This window comes from Leuciscus leuciscus, assembly GCF_965113295.1.
Source record: "Leuciscus leuciscus genome assembly, chromosome: 1".
NCBI classification, from domain to species: domain Eukaryota; kingdom Metazoa; phylum Chordata; class Actinopteri; order Cypriniformes; family Leuciscidae; genus Leuciscus; species Leuciscus leuciscus.
This window is the reverse complement of record NC_138725.1, coordinates 11,175,422-11,197,460: the sequence shown is the minus strand read 5'-3', so window position 1 is coordinate 11,197,460 and position 22,039 is coordinate 11,175,422. Positions and strand designations below refer to the sequence as shown.

The 22,039-nt window shown below is 38.6% G+C and overlaps 3 protein-coding genes across 3 annotated transcripts in view; all 3 read left to right on the top strand.

Moving 5' to 3' along the window:
• LOC309499294 (serine/threonine-protein kinase Nek1-like) overlaps positions 1–22,039 on the top strand; it is a 128,794-nt gene that overhangs the window by 68,161 nt on the left and 38,594 nt on the right. The gene's annotated exons all lie outside the window — the stretch shown is intronic.
• Positions 1,072–21,563, top strand: LOC309501745 (uncharacterized protein). Its single transcript, XM_082173981.1, has 15 exons — positions 1,072–1,334; positions 1,487–1,582; positions 1,748–1,840; positions 5,032–5,106; positions 6,003–6,116; positions 6,628–6,705; positions 7,038–7,118; positions 7,836–7,940; positions 8,196–8,273; positions 9,311–9,376; positions 11,636–11,731; positions 19,672–19,770; positions 20,607–20,625; positions 20,736–20,787; positions 20,891–21,563. The coding sequence occupies exons 2-15, from the start codon at positions 1,546–1,548 to the stop codon at positions 20,951–20,953; spliced, it is 1,056 nt and encodes a 351-aa protein (XP_082030107.1). The 5' UTR covers positions 1,072–1,334; positions 1,487–1,545; the 3' UTR covers positions 20,954–21,563.
• Positions 11,839–19,424, top strand: LOC309497853 (uncharacterized protein). The gene is made up of 2 exons (XM_082168186.1): positions 11,839–12,114; positions 12,295–19,424. The coding sequence occupies exon 2, from the start codon at positions 12,852–12,854 to the stop codon at positions 18,897–18,899; it is 6,048 nt and encodes a 2,015-aa protein (XP_082024312.1). The 5' UTR covers positions 11,839–12,114; positions 12,295–12,851; the 3' UTR covers positions 18,900–19,424.

The window sequence follows — 22,039 nt, the reverse complement described above, 5'->3', positions numbered from 1 at the left end:
TTCTTTCACATCACTGATCTATGTAGCGACTGGGCTATTTGAATCATTCGTTCGTTTGATTCTGAATTAACAAATTCGGACTCTCTGTGCTTTCTAAGCACATTCCTCCCCAAAACGTTCTTTGCTAAGCTTACTAAAGCTTGTAACCTCTTGACTTCAAAATTATAAATCATACGCCGGCTCCAGAGAGACTGGAGCAAATGGACTTTTCTGACACTTATGGCATCTCAGAGATACTCCAGAAACCTGAAACCAACATTCTTCTTCCCTGTGGGGAGCTTCTAAAGGACTCACAGAGAGATAACGAAAACTTTCTATGTGACATACACACACATACACACACACACAACACGTGTGTTTATAAAACACTACTGTTATAGCACAAAAGTCAAGACAAAATGAGATCAGGGGTTTATGGTTAAGTATTGATGATGACAATCATCGTTTAGTGACCTGATTCACAGATCTCATTCAGAGTCTAATCTCTGATAAAATCTCTGGCAACATCGTGATTCTACAGCATAAATGTTGTGACCATCAGATAATATGAAGGATTTTCCTAACAGTGTGTGCACAAAATATTTTCATCTATGGGATTACTAAGACTCACACAGACATCAAGAATCAGATGAATCTCAACAATGGTGACCATTAAATAAGGATTCATGCTGCAATTGCATTCTGGGTACTAGCATAATACAAAACTTATCCGTGGCTCCCAGCATGCATTGCGGCATGAATCAATTTTGAATGGTCACCACTGTTGAGATTCGTATGCTGATTCTTGAAGTCTGTGTGAGTCAGTTTGATACCATCAAATTTTTCAAATCTGATTGTCACAACAATGGATCTTACAGGTCTCCTTAAATGTTATGAGTTAGCTTAATTTATTGGATTTGATTTGACTTTGTGTGTGATATTGTGAGCTAGCAGTAACTGCAAGTGCTCTGAGTTCTTTTAAAGTTTGAAATTGCACTGTTTTTACTCAATATAGTGAAGTTTTATATAAAGTATTTGAATCCAGTGTAAAGTTTAATTGTGCAATAAGAAATATCCTTGTTTTAGTGCACTGGATTAAAATAAGTTCAGAGTACTCATAACTATTGTTTTTTATGAACTCAATTGAATTGAGGTAATCAGTGTCCTCAAATGAAATGAGTTCGCTTAACTTGTTTGGTTTTACAGTGAGTGCAGTTGTAAATGTTATGACGGATGTCTGTGTTTCACAGGTTTCTCTTCTTGGCACATCACTGTGTTGTTTTTCTGTTTTGTTGCTGTATTTGGAGCTGTACTTCTGCTCTGCTGTCTGATCTACTGCAGATCAAAAAACACAGGTGTGTTTGGAAGGAAGACCTTTTTATTTCTTGTGATTAACTGTATTAATCTTGTATTAATAAATCTGTATTAATTAACTGCATTAATCTTGGGATTAACTGTCACAGTGTTTTGCTCATTTAACTGTGATTATTCTGCATCTCCTCTCCAGTCAACAGCAGAACCATCTGGAATCTTCAGCTTTCTCTGGTCTTTTTTCCAAATGTCTGTATGTTCTTCTCCTTCATCCTCTGGGGTCTAACTGAAGGTGAGTTTAGGAGTTTAAATATAGCACAATGAAGCATGTGGCAGATTTTATTAGTCTTTTTGTACAAAATTACAACAATTATTTCTTTTTTTTTTTGTGATGGGACTTAAATTGTTTTATTTGATCAATATTGTTTAATACCTGTCAATTAATATTCTGTTCCAGGATTTCTCCATGAGACCGTCACTTGCTCTACTCTGTATATTCTGAGACCTGTTATGTTGATTTGGGCTTTGTCTTATTTAAAGTATCTCCAAGGTATGTTAGAATCTAAAGTTCTTTATTATTATTATTTTTGTTAAGGGGATCAGTAAATGCAAATTGATGGCAACAAAAAAACATAGCATGACAATTGTCACAGCCACGCCAGGCTCCACCCTCACACAATCACAGCGCACTCCCTCTCGTGAGTACTGATCACACACCTGCACATCATCAGTAGGGGAGACCGGGGACAGTTGCAACATGTAATTTTTCTCCAATTAGAAACAAGCTAGAGTGATGACACTCATACTGTATGCACAGTTAGACAAAAAGCTAAAGTTAATTAGTGAAATTTAAGGTATTTTTAACATGTTGCAACTGTCCTTGGGTTGGGGTCAGTTGCAACATCTGACTTCTTCCATTCAAATAAATACTGTGAACGATATGTAATATATAATCATCTTTAAATGGTATGGGTAATTAGCAGACAGATGCAAGTTTAATATATACAAATTTGATTGGTCTAGTCCCAGAGTCGGCGCCACGAGGGGGCCCCAGGGGGCCTGGCCCGGCCACCTAGGCTACTGTGCCCCCTCACCTCTGGTCAGCACACCACCCTGCCTCGGAGAGCGATTTCATCCGTTGAGACTCAGCAACAGGCACGGTGACAGTTCCACTGTGCCCTCTTATTCCTGACATATAATTAACTACATATCGTCACTGTCGCCTGTCGGGTGGAAACCTCGTATGTCCAAATTTGGTCAATTTCATATTTTTTCACAAGTCGATGCTATTGGTCAGTCCCCACGTGGTTCTGTTATTTTTACAAATGATTAACCAATCTAAAGTGTTTAAAATAGCTTGAGAGCAAATCTCTTAACTCCATTGGACACTTCAACTGTCTGAGAATCCTCGTAACTCCACCTCTTCTTCACTCCGCGGCGGGCGGGAGCCTCGCGGCATTTTGTCTCCTCAGGATTGAAAGTCACAACGATTAAGAAGTCTTTATCGAGCAACACGTAAAGCAAGCCTTAACTCTGATTTTATCGGTGTTAAACTATGATATCAGTTATGTAAGGGTTAATTTTTATTTATTAAGTCGAGCGCACTATTTAATATCTCCCGTATACAGGCGTTGCCAAGCAACGTGGCCACAGCGACCCGACCGCAGCAGTTGATCAGTGAGTTTGAGCCAGCGCAATCATTTAGAACTGTCATCAGGCAAATTGATGGGACGCCTTTCCTAGGTGTACATTATCACTTTTTAATGGACACCCTGCAGCCAATCAGAATCGAGTATTCATCCAGACCATGGTATAATGATGTATTATAAATGTCTACTTATTACTAGGCTTATTATTACTAGGCTTATTATACGTGTGCATTGAAGTTTTAAAATGTATTAATATAATACTTGAATTAAATTAAATGTTTTGGATAACAGCATTAATTTATTGTTTTTATTATTATTTTACTGACTCGAAGTTGGCACTGTGCATGTAAAATACCCCAAGTAGCAAGGTTTTTATTTATGGGAGAAAAAAGGTAGGCCTACTGGTCTAATTTCCGCCTATTAGACAGCCTAACGTTAGAGCTCATCGTTTTTTGTTCTGCTTCACTTATAGCTCTTAAACCTTTAAAATGGAGTTTAGGAAGATGAATGTAACCACAGTCGTTAGCTTTGGTTAACTACTGAAGCCTTTTTCTCTTGAGGCTCAACGCGACCGCTGACTTTGTTTGCGTGCAGATTAATTTCCGCCTATTTTAGACAGGCTAGTATTTTGGTATTACATCACTCATATCTCTTAAACGTTTAAAATAGAGTTTAGGAAGATGTATGTAACCACAATCATTAGATTTGAATAGCTCTTAAAGCCTTATCTCTTGTCAAAAGGCTCAACGCGACCGCAGACTTTGATGAACACTGGCAGCAGCGACGTCTGTGTCCGTACCGTTCTTATCAACAATGACAGCGTAAATTAACCTCGTATATCCCTGCTCCCAAGTCATAAATCTCGTATCTCCGATTAAACATGATTTTGGGGAAATGTTGTGTTAATGTTGGTACACAACAGCATAGGATAGCAATATAAGGTTTAATACCAACTTTAACGATACAATGTTTAATAACTCAAAAAATATGCCGTTTTTTTTATTTCCTGAGAGATACGAGGATTCTACCCGACAGCGACGATATAGGCCTATTTAATATATATATATATATATTTGTAAATTAATTTAGTTTTACTAGAATAAAATCAGCTTTGCAACTTTGCATTTTCACTCGCGACAGGCGATTAAATAAATTACGTCACTAGCAGCTTGTATGTAAATGATTGAAATATGACTGTGCGTCGTGACGTTAAGTTTTTTTTTTTTTTTTTAAGTCAACTTCTACTCTTTATTCATAATAATCTGTATTCGTCTAAAACACCTAACGTGCTTGATCATTCAAGCAATCATGGATTTATAGAGGTTGTTGTTGTTTTAATTAAAAGTGGGTGTATTATTATTATTGAGGGTGGGAGAGGTAGGCTATGCCCCCCCCAGTGACACAACGAGGCCCCCTCGTTCCATATGTCCTGGCGCCGACCCTGTCTAGTCCAAATAGTCTCTGAGTAACTGAGAGAAATGCATAAAGTGTACTCTACTCACCCACGTTCCTTCACCTGCACTGCCGATCTTTCACCTGGTTGTTCAAATAAACATTCCATTGCCTGCATCCTTGTGTCTGTCCTTTCTGTCTTGTAACAACAATATTGTTATTGATTAATTTTATTGTGGTTAAATACGTAACATTTTCAAATTCAGAAGTATGAAATTATTTAACACCACAAAGTCAGCCTCATTTTTTTCTCTTTATATTATTTTCTAACTGTATTCTTGGCATATATTGAATATGTAATTGAGTTTTAACTGTGTGCTAATTCGGATTGATTCGAACCCCTGCAGACAGTTGGTCAGAAAACTGTGTAATGACATCAAATGACTCTATAATCCCTTTAAATGAGTTTATGATGATAATTCAGATTGTACAGGTGTACTAGATATCACAATTTCTTCTCTCCTACTTCCAACCTTTATCTTTAACATCCCTTTGAATTTGATATAAGTGTCTCCCTTTCCCCTCTCCATCCCACCTTACCTGCAACTGCTTAGAGTACAAGCAATGGAACGGATATGTAATAATATTATATAATGACTTGATATAATGATTTGATGTGATCAACCCTTTCTGTCTACAGGCAACATTAAACCATGGATCAGGTTTTTCAGAATAACAAGTGAATTTACTGTTTTCACAGTCATTGTTTATTCAGGTGAGTAAATCCTAATGTTTCACATCAGAGGTCATGCTCATTATTCTGACATTAAAAGTGCTTTATGAAATATTACCTGTTTTGCTTTAACTTCATTAGACTTGACCAGAATTCAGCCATTAAATCTCCCCTCCCTCTCTTTTTCTTAAATCCCGTCGTCCAAACCTGAATACTCAAAATGATTAAAAGACAGACAGTGTCTAGTATCCCAGGAATACTTTCTTTTTTTGCTGTTTACAAAGACACGTGTGATTTCTCAGAATATCTATTACAGTGAAATCTGTCAGAAAGTAGAAACATTTAAATGTGGAATGTTCGAAATATTGTTCATTACAAAATAATAAAACTACACCTTATTATAGTTTATACTTTACTGCATGTACTGTAGCCTTTTCTAAAATACCCCAAAATACTAAAATGATGTACATTAGGTGACCTTCACTTTCTTTGATACAGATTAAGTCAATATGGCTTCATTTAACCCAAACTTTTTCACAATATGACAACCAGACTCCATTTCTGATCATATAAGGGCGCCTCCATTTCCATATGTGGTTTGGAGTAGGTTTCCATATAGCTTAGGAGTATGAAAATATTATTGTTGCAAATTGATAAATTACTGATCCTCTGTAATGTATTTAGAAAATCGGACAACAAAATATGCAAACTAGAGATTGTAAGCTTTCAAATGATATATACAGTAGTTTGTCAAGATTAGTATAGGATATTACTGTTTTAAATATGTAATGGCTGTGGGCCCACTGGTGGGCCGGTGACACTTAAAGTCTGTTTGTTTGACAAACACTGTTCAGTTCAACACATCTTTAGATATGTTCTGTTCTTGCTCAGGACATCATTTATCTTGTGTGACGTTTAATTTCTATCTATTCCTCTAGTTCTTTTAACATATGGCTGGAGAAAGAGTGCACATGACACAAGCATCTTAGCTCGTGTAGCTTCTGGATTCAGCTTTGTAAATGTTGTGGTGTCGTGTCTCACCCTGAGTCACAGTAAGTGTTTCTGCATGATTTGATTCGACACTTACTTTGTTAAAGTGGCAGGCTAAGTATATATAAGCACAGATTCATTAGGTTAATGAGTTTATTAACTATGGTTTTGTTCACTGATGAGACTTTCAGGTGTCAAGAGAATAGAAAAAGTACTTGACGTGACTGAGCCAAACATTAAACCTTACAGACATTCAGCCTGATCAATCATCAGACTTTAGTGTTCCTCACTGCTGTACGACTGAGATAGCCAATGCTCACTGTGGTTGGGAAAGCTTTCACAAATGAAAGTAGTGTTTAAACATTACAAAATGAACAACCAATCAGAACGAGAGAGAGAGAGAGAGAGAGAGAGAGAGAGAGAGAGAGAGAGAGAGAGAGAGAGAGAGAGAGAGAGAGAGAGAGAGAGAGAGAGAGAGAGAGAGAGAGAGAGAGAGCAGGTGCAGTACAGTCCAAGTTGGAATCATACAATTCATTCTTCCATTCATGCTTACTTTTCTCTCACTTTTTTTAGCTTTTTTGGTGGGGAATATTATGTTGTCTGGGTCTCAATTGTTCCATTTGATCGACTCATTTGGAATTCCCTCTCTAGGTAACACCTGCATACTGATTCCTTCATAATTCATTACAATGATATGCAGCATGTAGTTTTAAATTCCATCTGTTTTTCTGTGTAAAAATCCAGTTGATTATAATTCAGGCAATTTCAGCTCGACATAGAACAGCTTGTAGAAATACATGCTGACATGAATGTGAAAACTGAATTAAGTCATTAAGAGCTCCATAAGAAAACCACTAGACTCTTATTTCAGTAGTTTAACATTTATGTTTAAGATCTTCAGAGCAATCCTATGTATTTTAGCTACATGTTATTGACTTTTCTTTTTTTAATGGGAAAATAATAGACGTATTCTCTTATTTTAGGATCTTTAATTGTGGAATCTGTTCCACCACTACTGTTGCTCTTCATGCTAGTTTTGCCTTTTCTCCAAGCAGAATTCAAATGTAAGTACATGCTGAAACACATTCTTATCATTGTTGTATAGATGTGGAAAGAGTAAATCCTATAATAATATTCCTGTATGTGTGAATTTGTGATTTTGATACTGTATGAATAGAAATGCACTGCTTATATAAAAATAAATGCTTAATTTATTTGCTAAATCATAAGTTAAAGTCTGCATGAAACAGGAGTTGCTATTGACAAAAAAAAAAAAAAAAAATAAAAAAATTGAGGGACTTGATGATTAGTGTGTAACTGAATGGAGGCACATCTGATAGTGAGTGGCTTAACTGAATTGCATACGTCATAGACGTCGAGTGAATCCTATCATGAGAAGGTGAAGGTATTGTAACGCTTAGTTCCACAGAAGATGAAGACGATCATACAATAAGATTTAATATGATACTTAGAATAAACAGCCAACATATGAAACAGCGTGCTAACACAAACAATACCAGACAACTGAAGAGTGAACAAGGAGGAACTTAAATTTTTTACTGTTAGTGTCCATGGTAACTGATGAGTGGCAGCCAATGAGAACAAGGAACACGTGACGAATGAAAACTAGCAGAACATAACGGTGACAGTTATGACACTTTTTTTTATTAATATTACAAGGTAAAACAACAAACAAATTTGATTTCATGACGACTCTTCTCAGATTTGTATGTGATTTATGTGACCTGAAAAAGTTGATGAATTCATCTTTTCATTCACAGGTCTCCACCAAAGACTGATAACATCATTCTGGATGATAACAACACCACTCCTAGATATCTTCCTTGTAATTTATGTTTATCTAACCATATTGGAAAGGGAGAAAGGTACGCTGCTTTATTTTATGTTTAAATAATTACAAATTTTCATCAAAAAAAAAAAAAAAAAACGAATATATTATATTGTTATATTGTTAATATTACAAAAAAATATTTGTAAGTAGATTTGTTGTGGTAAGTCACAAATGTGTCTGCTTTTATGCAAGGACAAATATTTTTTTGTAAGGTTTACATTTTATAATACACTAAAATCATTGTTTTGTAAGAGATGTGCTGATCAGAAGTGCTTTATTTAATCTACAGAGTATTTGGGGTGGACCTGGGTCATTGTATTTATGCAAGTTCTGAAGATGATTGCTTTGTATGAAAACAGCATGACAGGTATTACACATCACTGACATACAACAGTGTCCTTTATTACCCCACACTGTAATTATAAAACAACATCAAATATGGCGCTAAGAAGTAGAAATTACATTACTGTGATGTTTATGTCTTATAATTGCAAACTAATGCAATAAAAATGTAAAATTTATAAATCATTATTAATATTATTATAAGAAAAAAATAATAAGTTAGACCCTTTAGACTATGCGCTTGGTAAACTGCACATTGTTTTTCATTTCTTAATGATCACTTCATTGGTCATGATGTGTGAGGCTGAATTGTGATGTCTGAAACTATTCAGATTCCTGAATACTAATGCCAATGTGACACTTCAGTTTTTGGTTATTTTTAATACATTTGCTAAATAATTACACATTTCATTATAGGGCATTAAATGTAAAAAATCTGAAATGTGAAAAAACATAAAACAGTTTAGTATATAAGGCTGCACATATATTGTATTCAGTTATCAACAGCATTTTTTCACACACTTTTCCTTAAAAGTGAAATGATTTCTGTAAATCCAGTTGCCATATATGCTGTATGGCTTCTCCATGTTCTGAGTATTTCTTGAACGTAAAAGCAACAAACTATATTATAAAAAAAATAAAATAATAATAATTAGGGAGAATCAGTCAATAATGAATAATTTACTGCCATTGTGTATTCTGATTATTCTAACATTTAAATGTATTTTCAAGTGCTTAATGTTTGGAATATGAAAACATTATTCATACTGAATAATCACTTACTGCCCATCACTGGGTATTCTCTCCCTTTACTAGACCTTTTTATTGATTTGATTGATTGATTGATTGATTGATTGATTGATTGATTGATTGATTGATTGATTGGTTGATTGATTGATTGGTTGATTGATTTGTAGGCCTTTCAGTAAATTAGTCAATAAAACCATGTTGTTGTCTGTATTTTGTTATTACTAGATTAGATATTATGATCCCAGGATAAATCCATATTCTCTTCGCATCCTTTTGGCTTTTGAATCAGATTTCAGTTTTGTTTTAACACAGAGGAAGAACATTCAGGAGTCCAGAGACAACAACAGACTGAGACAAACCAACAAGGATCAAATACATGTAATTACTCAATGCTGAATCTTAATATGAAACCTAATTAAAAATTAAATAATCATAATTAGCATACATACAATAAAGTTTATATATACATATATACAGTGGGGAGAACAAGTATTTGATACACTGCCGATTTTGCAGGTTTTCCCACTTACAAAGCATGTAGAAGTCTGTAATTTTTTTCATAGGTACTCTTCAGCTGTGAGTGACGGAATCTAAAACAAAAATCCATAAAATCACATTGTATGATTTTTAAGTAGTTAATTTACATTTTATTGCATGACATAAGTATTTGATACATCAGAAAAGCAGAACTTAATATTTGGTACAGAAACCTTTGTTTGCAGTTACAGAGATCATACGTTTCCTGCAGTTCTTGACCAGGTGTGCACACACTGCAGGAGGGATTTTGGCCCACTCCTCCATACAGACCTTCTCCAGATCCTTCAGGTTTCTGGGCTGTCGCTGGGCAATACGGACTTTCAGCTCCCTCCAAAGATTTTCTATTGGGTTTAGATCTGGAGACTGGCTAGGCCACTCCAGGACCTTGAGATGCTTCTTACAGAGCCACTCCTTGGTTGCCCTGGCTGTGTGTTTCGGGTCGTTGTCATGCTGGAAGACCCAGCCACGACCCATCTTCAATGCTCTTACTGAGGGAAGGAGGTTGTTGGCCAAGATCTCGCGGTACATGGCCCCATCCATCCTCCCCTTAATACGGTGCAGTCGTCCTGTCCCCTTTGCAGAAAAGCATCCCCAAAGAATGATGTTTCCACCTCCATGCTTCACGGTTGGTATAGTGTTCTTGGGGTTGTACTCATCCTTCTTCTTCCTCCAAATACAGCGAGTGGAGTTTAGACCAAAAAGCTCTATTTTTGTCTCATCAGACCACATGACCTTCTGCCATTCCTCCTCTGGATCATCCAGATGGTCATTGGCAAACTTCAGATGGGCCTGGACATGCGCTGGTTGAGCAGGGGGACCTTGCGTGCGCTGCAGGATTTTAATCTATGACGGCGTGGTGTGTTACTAATGGTTTTCTTTGAGACTGTGGTCCCAGCTCTCTTCAGGTCATTGACCAGGTCCTGCCGTGTAGTTCTGGGCTGATCCCCCACCTTCCTCATGATCATTGATGCCCCACGAGGTGAGATCTTGCATGGTGCCCCAGACCGAGGGAGATTGACCGTCATCTTGAACGTCTTCCATTTTCTAATAATTGCGCCAACAGTTGTTGCCTTCTCATGTTGTAGTTAAATTCTTTTCAGTGAAATGACTTAAGAGATTGTTGATGCCAGAAATTTTAGACTTTATTAACAAACAAAGCCGAGTGCCCCTCTGAAGAAAGACCCTCTTGTTCTGCGTCCAGCTTCCTACATATATACCTGAATCCTTGTCCCAAAGATGGTATTGCATTCTATAGGTATTTTGATAAATAGGTTTGTACCATGTGACATTACTGAAATATAATTCTCTGCTCTCAGGTTCCAAAGACAGAAAGGACATAATAGTGTAAAAATGTATAGTTAAATTACTTACTATCTAAATAATAAAATCTTCAACACTCACCAAGCTGCTTGCCTATTGTCCTGTAGCCCATCCCAGCCTTGTGCAAGTCTACAATTTTATCCCTGATGTCCTTACACAGCTCTCTGGTCTTGGCCATTGTGGAGAGGTTGGAGTCTGTTTGATTGAGTGTGTGGACAGGTGTCTTTTATACAGGTAACGAGTTTAAACAAGTGCAGTTAATACAGGTAATGAGTGGAGAACAAGAGGGCTTCTTAATGAAAAACTAACAGGTCTGTGAGAGCCGGAATTCTTACTGGTTGGTAGCTGATCAAATACTTATACTTATGTCATGCAATAAAATGCAAATTAATTATTTAAAAATCATACAATGTGATTTTTCTGGATTTTAGATTCCGTCTCTCACAGTTGAAGTGTACCTATGATAAAAATTACAGACCTCTACATGCTTTGTAAGTAGGAAAACGTACAAAATCGGCAGTGTAATACTTGTTATCCCCACTGTGTATATATATATATATATATAATATAATATAAACTTTATTGTATTTATGCTCTATAATATTGCAATAACAATATATCAGTTTAATTAATGCAACTATTTGATTGTTTGATGTTTGTTTTGTGTGTGTGTGTGTGTGTGTGTGTGTGTGTGTGTGTGTGTGTGTGTGTGTGTGTGTGTGTGTGTGTGTGTGTGTGTGTGTGTGTGTGTGTGTGTGAGTGAGTGAGTGAGTGAGAGAGTGCATCTCTGTAATTTCATCATGTACATGTTTGGAGCAGTTGGTTTTGTTTTGTTGAGCTCTGTTACACTGACAGCAGAACTGATCCTGAAAGCACGTAAGTACATATCTAAAATATTATATTACATTATAGAAATCTTTTAACATCACAGTTTTACTAATTAAAAAAAAAAATGCTGAAAATGAACCGAACACAACTGTAACTGCCTGTCGCCAGTTTATTTCTGTATTAGCACTTTTACTATTTTGTTTCTTCTGAATTGAATGTTAAGAGTAAGACGGAACTAATTATTGGTTCCGCCTAGAGGTTGCCGGCCGGGCGCTTTTGAGCGACGCACGGAGAAAAACTTTACGGCGAAAGAGACTGATTATTCCGCTGTTGTCGTGTTTAAGTGCATAAATTTACAAGAAAATAGACAGAAGAAGATACGGGAGATCTGAAAGGATGTTTAGCACCTCTTTGTGATAAGCAGCAATGAGGTTTGTTAACTGTTTATTTTGCTATAAGGGTGTTTGTGTTGACATATGTTTTTCATGTGCCATTTTTTCTGTATAACATATAAAGTGTCTAGCTGTATATGGGCTGGATTATAACACAATATGTTGAGACATGCATTAGCATTATTTTGTTAATTTATTTATTTATTTTCTTTAAACCAGTTCTCACGGGTTGACCAACATTAAAGCCCTGTAAACCAAGACCTCTTGCCTCATGCCTGTCACTGGGGGAGCTACAGTGAGAACTCATCTGCTCTGCATGAGTAGACGAGGAAGACAGTACCATAGAGCCGTGATCCATGGGCAAGAAGGGACATCTCTACATCCAAGAGTGTGCATCTGCCCCTGACATTTACACATCTGCAGCATCCACAGAATAATCCAGGTGCCTTACCACAAATCCAGCTGAAGCCAAGAAGCTTAAATATTTTCCTCAAGAGACTGTGACATATGTTTGCCTTTATATTCATACGGTATAGTTGCTTGCATGTTTAAGTGTTAACTAAGCTGCAACTAAAAGACTTGAAATGAAAATGTTCTGCATAATAGACTGAATTCTGCATTTCACAGATATTGATTTGTGTGAAGTAGATGTGAATATTTTCTAAAAACTAATACTAGTAGTTGAAAGTTTATAAATGTGAATAGCTATTGAGAAGTGAATCACTTAGCTTCTTGCCAAATTACATTTAACCCAAAATTAAGTACACCAAGTAACAATGTCAGAGCCTAGTCATACATCTAGCAGAAAGCAGGTTAGTGCAGGGAAAAATATAGAGCAGCAGTGCATAGACATGCAACCACAGGCCACTAAAGGCACAAGAGCTGATGACCACACTTCCTCACAAGAACCACGAAAGAGCCAAAGAGTCCGAAAATTAACGGAAAAGGGCCAAGAACTGTACAGTGAGCAAATAAGAAGATTTGCTCACCGTTTCACTGTGAGCTATGAGGAGTGGAAGGCTATCGCTAAGGACGCCAAGCAAGCCCTAAGTGGACAATGCTCTAACAACCTGCTACATGAATACATCAGCAAAGTAAGCGTAGCCTCAAAGAATCTGAACATTGCTTATGAAGAGTTGAGGCACATAGACAACCCTGATCAGGACACACGTCGCAGAATTGACACCTGTGATGCAGTAACCAGGAAGATCATCCAAAGTGCAAAAGATCGTTTGGAGACAGCAGATAACGGTGGAGGAAATGAAGAACAAGGCCACAGGGCAACATCGTCTATATTCAGGTCTGTAGCCTCAGACAAAAAAAGTGTCAAATCCCAATTCACTAAGTCCTCTCATGCTCAAGGCAGCTCCAGACATTCAAGTCGGATTTCTGCTAGCAGACAAGATGCCGCTGCTGAAGTTGCTGCCAATGAAGCTACTCTAGAAGTACTACTAGAACAAGAGTGTTGCATTGAGGAATTGGAAAAGCTTAAAGCTGAAGCTGCAGAGAGACAAAAGGTGCTAGATGCAAAGCGCAGACAACTGGAGCGACTAGAGACAGTTAAAAGGTTAAAAGCTGCTAAGGCACGTCAGCGAGTGTATGATCAGAGTGAGTGCTCAGATGAAGAAATAAGCAGTCTACTCCATCAAAGTGTCTGTATTAAGGAAAGGGAAGAAGCGAAACATGAAAATAATCTGTTGCAGCACCATTCCTCACCACAAGACTGGGCACACTCAAAGCAAGATGACAGCACAGCAGCTCTTGTTAGAGCACTTGCAGAGTCCATAAGTGCAGGTCGTCTTCCGATACCTGAACCAACAATATTCAGTGGCGACCCACTCAGATTCAATGACTGGAAGGTTTCGTTTCAGACACTCATTGATCGGAAAAACATTCCAACTGAAGAAAAGATATATTACTTGCGAAAGTATGTGGGTGGACCTGCTAAAAGGGCTATAGAGAGCTACTTCCTGCTTGGTTCAGAGTCAGCCTATCATGCAGCATGGAGGATCCTCGAGGAAAGATATGGGAATCCATTCCTCATAGCCAAAGCCTTCAGAGACAAGCTCGAGGGATGGCCCAAGATAAGCTCCAAAAGCAGTATCGAGCTTCAAGAATTTGCTGATTTCCTTCGGAGCTGTGAGGCTGCTATGACTCAGATCAGAGGCCTCAATGTACTTAATGACTGCAATGAGAACCAGAAGTTACTTGCAAAACTTCCAGACTGGCTGACCTCGAGATGGAACAGAAAGGTAATAGAAGTCGAGGAAGAAAGTCACACATTCCCAAGCTTCCAGCAGTTTGTAGAGTTTCTCTCACGTGAAGCTAAGATTGCAAATAACCCAATAACATCTTTCCATGCTCTGAAACCTGTTGAAGATAAGCAGATCAAGGTTTTAAAGAACAGAGCTGTAGGAGCTAAAGTACTAGCAACTAACTCAGATGAAAAGGCTTCCTCCACAAGCTGTTTCTTTTGTGAGAAGTCAGGTCACAGTCTACACAAGTGTTGGAAATTTATGGATAAGACCATCTCTGAGCGAATCAAGTTTGTTCAAGGGATGAAGTTGTGCTTTGGCTGTCTGAAGCCTGGCCATCGCTCAAAAGAGTGTGAAAATAGGAAGATCTGCGATACTTGTGAGAAAGGACATCCAACCTGCCTACACGATAATCGCAGCAAAGAAAGAGGAATGTCAACAAGGACTGGTAGGGAAATGGAGCGTGACAAGTCAAGAGAAGGAACAACAGATCGTTCACAAGAAAAGATGACAAGAACACCACGCGAGGTAACATCTAACAGAGTTATCCAGAACGTTAAAAGCACCCAGACATCCTCAGTCATTCCTGTGTGGTTGTCAACTGCAAGTAAGCCAAATCATGAAGTTCTTGTGTACGCTCTCCTCGATACACAGAGTGACACGACCTTCATCCTTGAAGAGACAGCAAAGGTGCTTCACACTAAAGATGAACCAGTCCAGTTAAAGCTCTCCACGATGACTTCAAGAAATACAGTGGTGCCTAGCAGAAAGCTGACTGATCTACAAATAAGAGGATTCTACTCGGATAAGATAATCTCTCTGCCAGTAACTTACTCAAGAGAATTCATCCCTGCAAACAGAGATCATATTCCCACACCAGAGACTGCCAAGTCATGGTCTCACCTTGAGCACATTGCAGATGAAATTGCTCCTCTACAGAGCTGTGATGTCGGTCTACTAATTGGCTACAACTGTCCTCAAGCTCTTGTACCAAGACAAGTGGTTGCTGGAGAAGAAAGTGAGCCCTTTGCTCAGAGAACAGACCTGGGTTGGAGTATAGTTGGTTATGGCAACCCATGTCTTGACTTTGGAGATGCTTTTGGAACAAGTCACCATGTCATTGTGAAGCAAGTGATATCAGTTCTTCCAAATCTCCCAAGCGAAGTGCACTATGTCTGTAGAGCGCAGATCAAGGAACTAATCCTTCCAACAGACGTCATCAAGGTGTTGGAATCTGATTTTGTAGAAAGGGCTTCGGAAGATGAACACCTTTCTCAAGAGGATCTTCAGTTCATGTCAATTATGGAAAGTGGCATCAGACTCAAGGAAGACGGTCACTATGAAATGCCACTTCCCTTCAAGAAAGGAAGACCAAACTTACCAGATAACAAGATATGTGGCATCCACCGTCTCAGATGTCTGGAGAAAAAGTTAAAGGGAAATGGGCAGTACTACAAAGACTATAAGGCCTTCATGGATGAGACAATAGCTCGTGGAGATGCCGAGCTTGTCCCTGAAGAGGATGTCAGCAAGACTCCAGCGTGGTACATTCCCCACCATGGGGTGTATCATCCCCAAAAGCCTGGTAAGATCCGTGTCGTTTTCGACTGCTCCGTAAGGTTTCAAGGGACATCCCTGAATGACCATCTCCTGACTGGCCCAGAGTTAACGAACACCTTGGTGGGAGTTTTGTGTCGGTTCAGAAAGGGTCGTGTGGCAATTATGTGTGACATAGAACGTATGTTCCACCAGTTCCATGTTAAGAAAGAGGACCAAGATTATCTCAGATTCTTGTGGTGGAAGGATGGAGATCTTAAAGCCCAGCCCTCCATTTATCGAATGAAAGTCCACTTGTTCGGTGCAGCTTCATCACCTGGATGTGCTAACTATGGCCTGAAGCATCTTGCCGCTCAAGGACAAGAACGCTTTAGAGAAGAGACCATCAGGTTCATCCAGAAGAACTTCTACGTCGATGATGGATTGACAAGCGTAGAATCTGAAGACCAAGCAATCCAATTAGTGAAGGAAGCAAGAGAGCTTTGTCGCACAGGCAAACTTCGATTGCACAAGTTTATCTCCAACAGCAAAGAAGTCTTAGCCACAATTCCTGAGGAAGAGTGTGCTAAAGCTGTCAAGGATTTGACCATGATGTTGGGAGAACCACTGATGGAAAGAGCACTGGGGGTACAGTGGTGTGTGACTTCTGATGAGCTGCAGTTCAGAGTGGTTGTCAAAGAAAATCCACTTACACGCAGAGGGGTCCTGTCCACAGTTGCCTCTGTGTATGACCCACTTGGATTTGTGGCACCCTTCATCCTGGTAGGAAAGCAGATCCTGCAGCAGATGTGTCGTGATAAGCTCAGTTGGGATGATCCTTTGTCTGATGACCTTCGACCCCTGTGGGAGTCTTGGGTGCAAGATCTAAAAAACTTGGCTGAGGTGAGAGTCCAAAGATGCTATCTGCCATCAGGCTTCAAGGTCCAGCATTATGAGCTCCACCACTTCTCTGACGCTAGCGTGTCAGGCTATGGAGAGTGCTCGTATCTAAGAGCAGTCAGTACATCAGGTGAGGTCCACTGCTCCTTAGTCATGGGAAAGGCCAGAGTTGCTCCTACTAAAGTCATGACTATACCAAGACTCGAGCTGTCAGCAGCAGTGGTAGCAGTCCGGACCAGTGACATGCTTAAGAAAGAACTAGAAATAGACTGCCAACAAGAATGTTTCTGGACTGATTCAAAGGTTGTACTTGGGTACATCAGTAATGAAGCCAGAAGATTTCATGTTTTTGTAGCAAATAGAGTTGAGCGCATCAAACTAAGTACAGAGGCCGGACAATGGAGATATGTAGCTTCAGAAGACAACCCAGCTGACCACGCCTCAAGGGGTGTCACGGCAAAACAACTCACAGCTTCTAACTGGTTCACAGGTCCAGACTTTCTTTGGCAGAAAGAGTTACCAACTGGAGTTGTCATGGTGGGAGAGATCGAGAGCAGTGACCCAGAGGTCAAGAAAGCTCAGGTTCATGACACTCAGGCAAAAGAAGCAAAAACACTTCTAGAGCGTCTACACAAGTTCTCAGACTGGGCAAGATTGGTGAAAGCTGTTGCCAGACTCAAGCGCCGTGCTAAGGAAATCAAAGGTCTCAAGCCAAAGTCCTGTGAGGCCTCGAGCTTGGAGGAAAGGAAAGAGGCGGAGCTGACCATAATCAAGATGGTGCAGGAAGCAACTTTCTCTCAAGAAATTCAACGCCTTAGACATCATAAGGAGACAAAGCTCAAAGACAAAGCCAACCAGCTGCACAAACTATGTCCGTTCCTAGATGATCAAGGTGTAATCAGAGTAGGAGGCCGCTTAGCTCATGCTGCCCTACATCCACACGTGAGGCATCCAGCAATCCTTCCTAGAGACAGTCATTTTTCTGTATTGCTCGTCAAGCACTATCATGAAAGAGTGTACCATCAAGGTCGAGGAATGACTATTAATGAACTCCGAGCCAATGGCATATGGATCTTGGGTTGCAGCAAGCTTGTTTCATCCCATATTCACAAGTGCACAAGTTGCAGAAAGTTTCGAAGATGCACAGAGCAACAAAGGATGGCAGACCTTCCAGAAGAGCGGATGGAAACAACTGCTCCATTCACTTACTGTGGAATGGACTGCTTCGGACCGTTTCACATTAAGGAAGGAAGAAAGGAGCTAAAGCGTTATGGGCTGTTGCTCACCTGCATGTGTTCCAGAGGAGTTCACATTGAAGCACTTGATGACTTGACCTCAGATGCCTTTATCAATGCTCTGCGTTCATTCATCGCCATTCGTGGATCAGTAAGGCAGATAAGGTGTGATCAAGGGACAAACTTTGTTGGAGCAAGGCGTCAGTTCATTGAAGCATTGAAACAGATGGATCAAGAGGAGCTCAAAGATTTGGGGTGCGAGTTCGTCATGAACACCCCGGCCTCAAGTCATATGGGTGGGGTCTGGGAAAGACAGATCCGCACTATCAGAAGTGTCCTGGCGTCCATTCTACAACAGTCATCCAGACAACTTGACTCTTCTTCTCTAAGAACATTTCTATATGAGGCCATGGCGGTTGTGAATAGCAGACCTCTAACCACTGATAATCTGAACGATTCTACTAGTCCAGAGCCCTTGACACCAAACCACATCTTGACCATGAAATCCACAATCATTCTCCCTCCTCCTGGAAAGTTTGTCAAGGAGGATCTCTACCTCCGCAGAAGATGGCGCAGAGTTCAACTCTTAACCAACAACTTTTGGGTACGATGGAGAAAGGAGTACCTCTTAAATCTCCAACACAGACAGAAGTGGACCAAAAATCGCAGAAATGCAAAGGTCGGTGACATTGTTCTGTTACAAGATGCTGCTACACCACGAAACCAATGGAAGCTAGCAAGAGTCATCGAGGTGTATCCTGGAAGCGATGAAAGAGTGAGGAGACTCAAGTTACTCATCAGTGACTCCTCCCTGGATGGAAGAGGAAAGCGTACATCCAAACCTGTTTACCTGGAGAGACCCATTCAGAAAACAGTTACATTGGTAGAAGCAGACTGATGGTTCTATCATACACTAAAACACAGTTTATTAGTTGTTTATTAGGATAGAGCTTAGTTTAGTTTATTAGGATAGAATTCATTTTAATTTATTCATGCAATATGTTTGTCTCCAAGTTTAAGAAATCACTTGTGATTTGGTGGGAGTGTAACTGCCTGTCGCCAGTTTATTTCTGTATTAGCACTTTTACTATTTTGTTTCTTCTGAATTGAATGTTAAGAGTAAGACGGAACTAATTATTGGTTCCGCCTAGAGGTTGCCGGCCGGGCGCTTTTGAGCGACGCACGGAGAAAAACTTTACGGCGAAAGAGACTGATTATTCCGCTGTTGTCGTGTTTAAGTGCATAAATTTACAAGAAAATAGACAGAAGAAGATACGGGAGATCTGAAAGGATGTTTAGCACCTCTTTGTGATAAGCAGCAATGAGGTTTGTTAACTGTTTATTTTGCTATAAGGGTGTTTGTGTTGACATATGTTTTTCATGTGCCATTTTTTCTGTATAACATATAAAGTGTCTAGCTGTATATGGGCTGGATTATAACACAATATGTTGAGACATGCATTAGCATTATTTTGTTAATTTATTTATTTATTTTCTTTAAACCAGTTCTCACGGGTTGACCAACATTAAAGCCCTGTAAACCAAGACCTCTTGCCTCATGCCTGTCACTGGGGGAGCTACAACAACATTATACAACTTACCGTTTTGCTTTCAAATGTCCCATGTATCTTCCTTTCTCTTCAATGTTATTCTATCATTTTAATTCTTAGGAAACGGTGAGCGCGTCTTGAAGGATCTGAGAGTCATTGTCTTCCCCTCCGAATCAGTTTTTGCCTTGTATTGGCTCATTTTACTAATGCATGCTTACTGTAAGTATCTCTTTAAAAATGTTTATTTAATTTATTATTATCAGGAGTTCAAGCGCGTAGCACTGAAACCCAATTGTAAATGCTAAAATTTCCAAGGATCAGATGGTAGTTCTCACAGCATCTACAACGTCACCAAGGCTCGCCCCGATCGGCCTGATGGTGGCGCTACAGTGATAAAATGTAGCCTATACGTAATGGCTCATAACTCCAAACTGTTTTATGTTTTCAACTGTTTTCAAACAGAATTATGCATGTAGGGTAAACACAAAACACACTGATTTTGCATATAGAGTGGGAACTTAAGATCGAATTTGTATTCATTTTGCAGAGACACATTTATGTGGCCAAGTGTAAATGAAACCGTTTTAACAAATCGGATAGCTTTCCAGTCAGTAAAAATGCATGAATTGGTGTAAATAGGCCTTTAGTGTGAGTTAAGTTTTTTTATATATATATATATATATATATATATATAATCTAAAGAAACCTTTTCTACTATAATGAACCTTTAAACAATGTAAATATTCCTTGGATGTTAAAGTTTCTTCACTGGAGCTTCAATAACAGTAAATTACCTGTATTTTTAAGAGTGTATCCTAATATGACAGTGAACAGGGCTGGTGGTTCACTGGTTTATTTGCCAGTATCCATAATGCTAATTTGTAACAGATGCAAACAGTTATTGAAATGAAGGAGGTTCAATGCTGGTAAAATGAGACAAACATTCACATACTCCTTACAGAGACTAATTTACGACCTGTGATTCTGATTTTCCCTTAATAATTATTATTAACATTTTAAACAACTTTCTCTCTCTAATGTCTCTTGTCATATAGGGAAGGTTGTTACAACTAAGTAAGTTCAGATTTTTATTCAACACAGCTCTCATGTAGGTCTATGTATGTATGTATATACAGTACATACAAATATCAATGTTAAATCTGTAATTGTCTTTTCTGATACAGATTTACACACAATCGAAGGAACACACATCAAAGACACAGCCGTCAACTCATGGTAATACATTCATTATGTGTGATATAAACTGATGTGCAAGGTTTGTCATCCTCACAGTTCAGATGTGTAGTTGCCAAATAACAATGTCTTGTTTTAAACACAGAACACAGAACCAGCAGAGACTCGAGAAATGAAGAATCTGTCAGCGCCTGATTCTGCTGTTTGACAGACTCTGGACTCTTCCACATTTCTCATGCACTCTGATGCTCTCTCCGTCTGTAAAAAACAACTAAACCAGAATAAATACTTCAAAATGTGTTGCATTCTGTTGCAAATTGCTTGGATAATTTTATATTGGTCGTTGAATCATTTCAAAAGTTAATCATGGCAGTATTAAGCTTGTTATAAACAACAACAAAAATTTCAGAAACAGTCAGATTTCAGTACAGCGCTTTTGTAAATGTGTTGAATATTCATCTGAGTATTTAGTTCAATATGAGGGAGTTGAAGATGTTTTGTAAATGTTTTGTGGCTATTGCATCAGTATTAGGCATCAGCTTTAATGCACAGACTGTTTTTACTTTGAATGACTCTTTTAATGATTTTTCAACTGAAAATGGATCTGCTTATGTTTGTGTTTGTCTTTATTTTGATAATGTCTCAGGGTACTGTATGTAGTCAAACACTGAAGGTGCAGAACTGGCTGTGCCAAATATATTTTTGTAATGTTTACAAACCAGTTTGTAAAAACATACAAATCCTTTTGTAAAGTGTCTGAATTTAGTCTATGTGTGTGAGCGTGCTGTCAGATAATAATAAATGTTCAGAGAATGCTTTCTATTGTCTTCAAGCTCGTCAAATATGAAAAAGAAAAAGAAAAAAAAAAACTTTCTGCTTGAAAAGTGTTCAGTTGTCCAGTTATTCTGGTCAATTTCATAAGAACCACTAGTTTTTCAGTAGACGGTTTCTATTATTTTGCTGGTTACTGCTCATATAGAAGATTGTCTTTTAGTTTCATCAAATTGATCTGTTGTCATCTAACAATAATATACAATGCAGATTTATTAACCTCAATCCATCTTATATAAGCCCCAATGGAAAAACATTAAAATCATTAATAGACCAACATCACAACAGACCATCACCTCTGCCCTCTTTGGTTCATATAGTTAAGTTGTTAAAAGTTGATTATTTCTTCACATGCTGAGGGAGAAATGACTTCCGACACTTAATCTGTGTGTCATCAATGTTCACTGTATAACTTGTCTTATTTTAATCTGAGAAAGTCATACATACAGTACATCATTGTCAT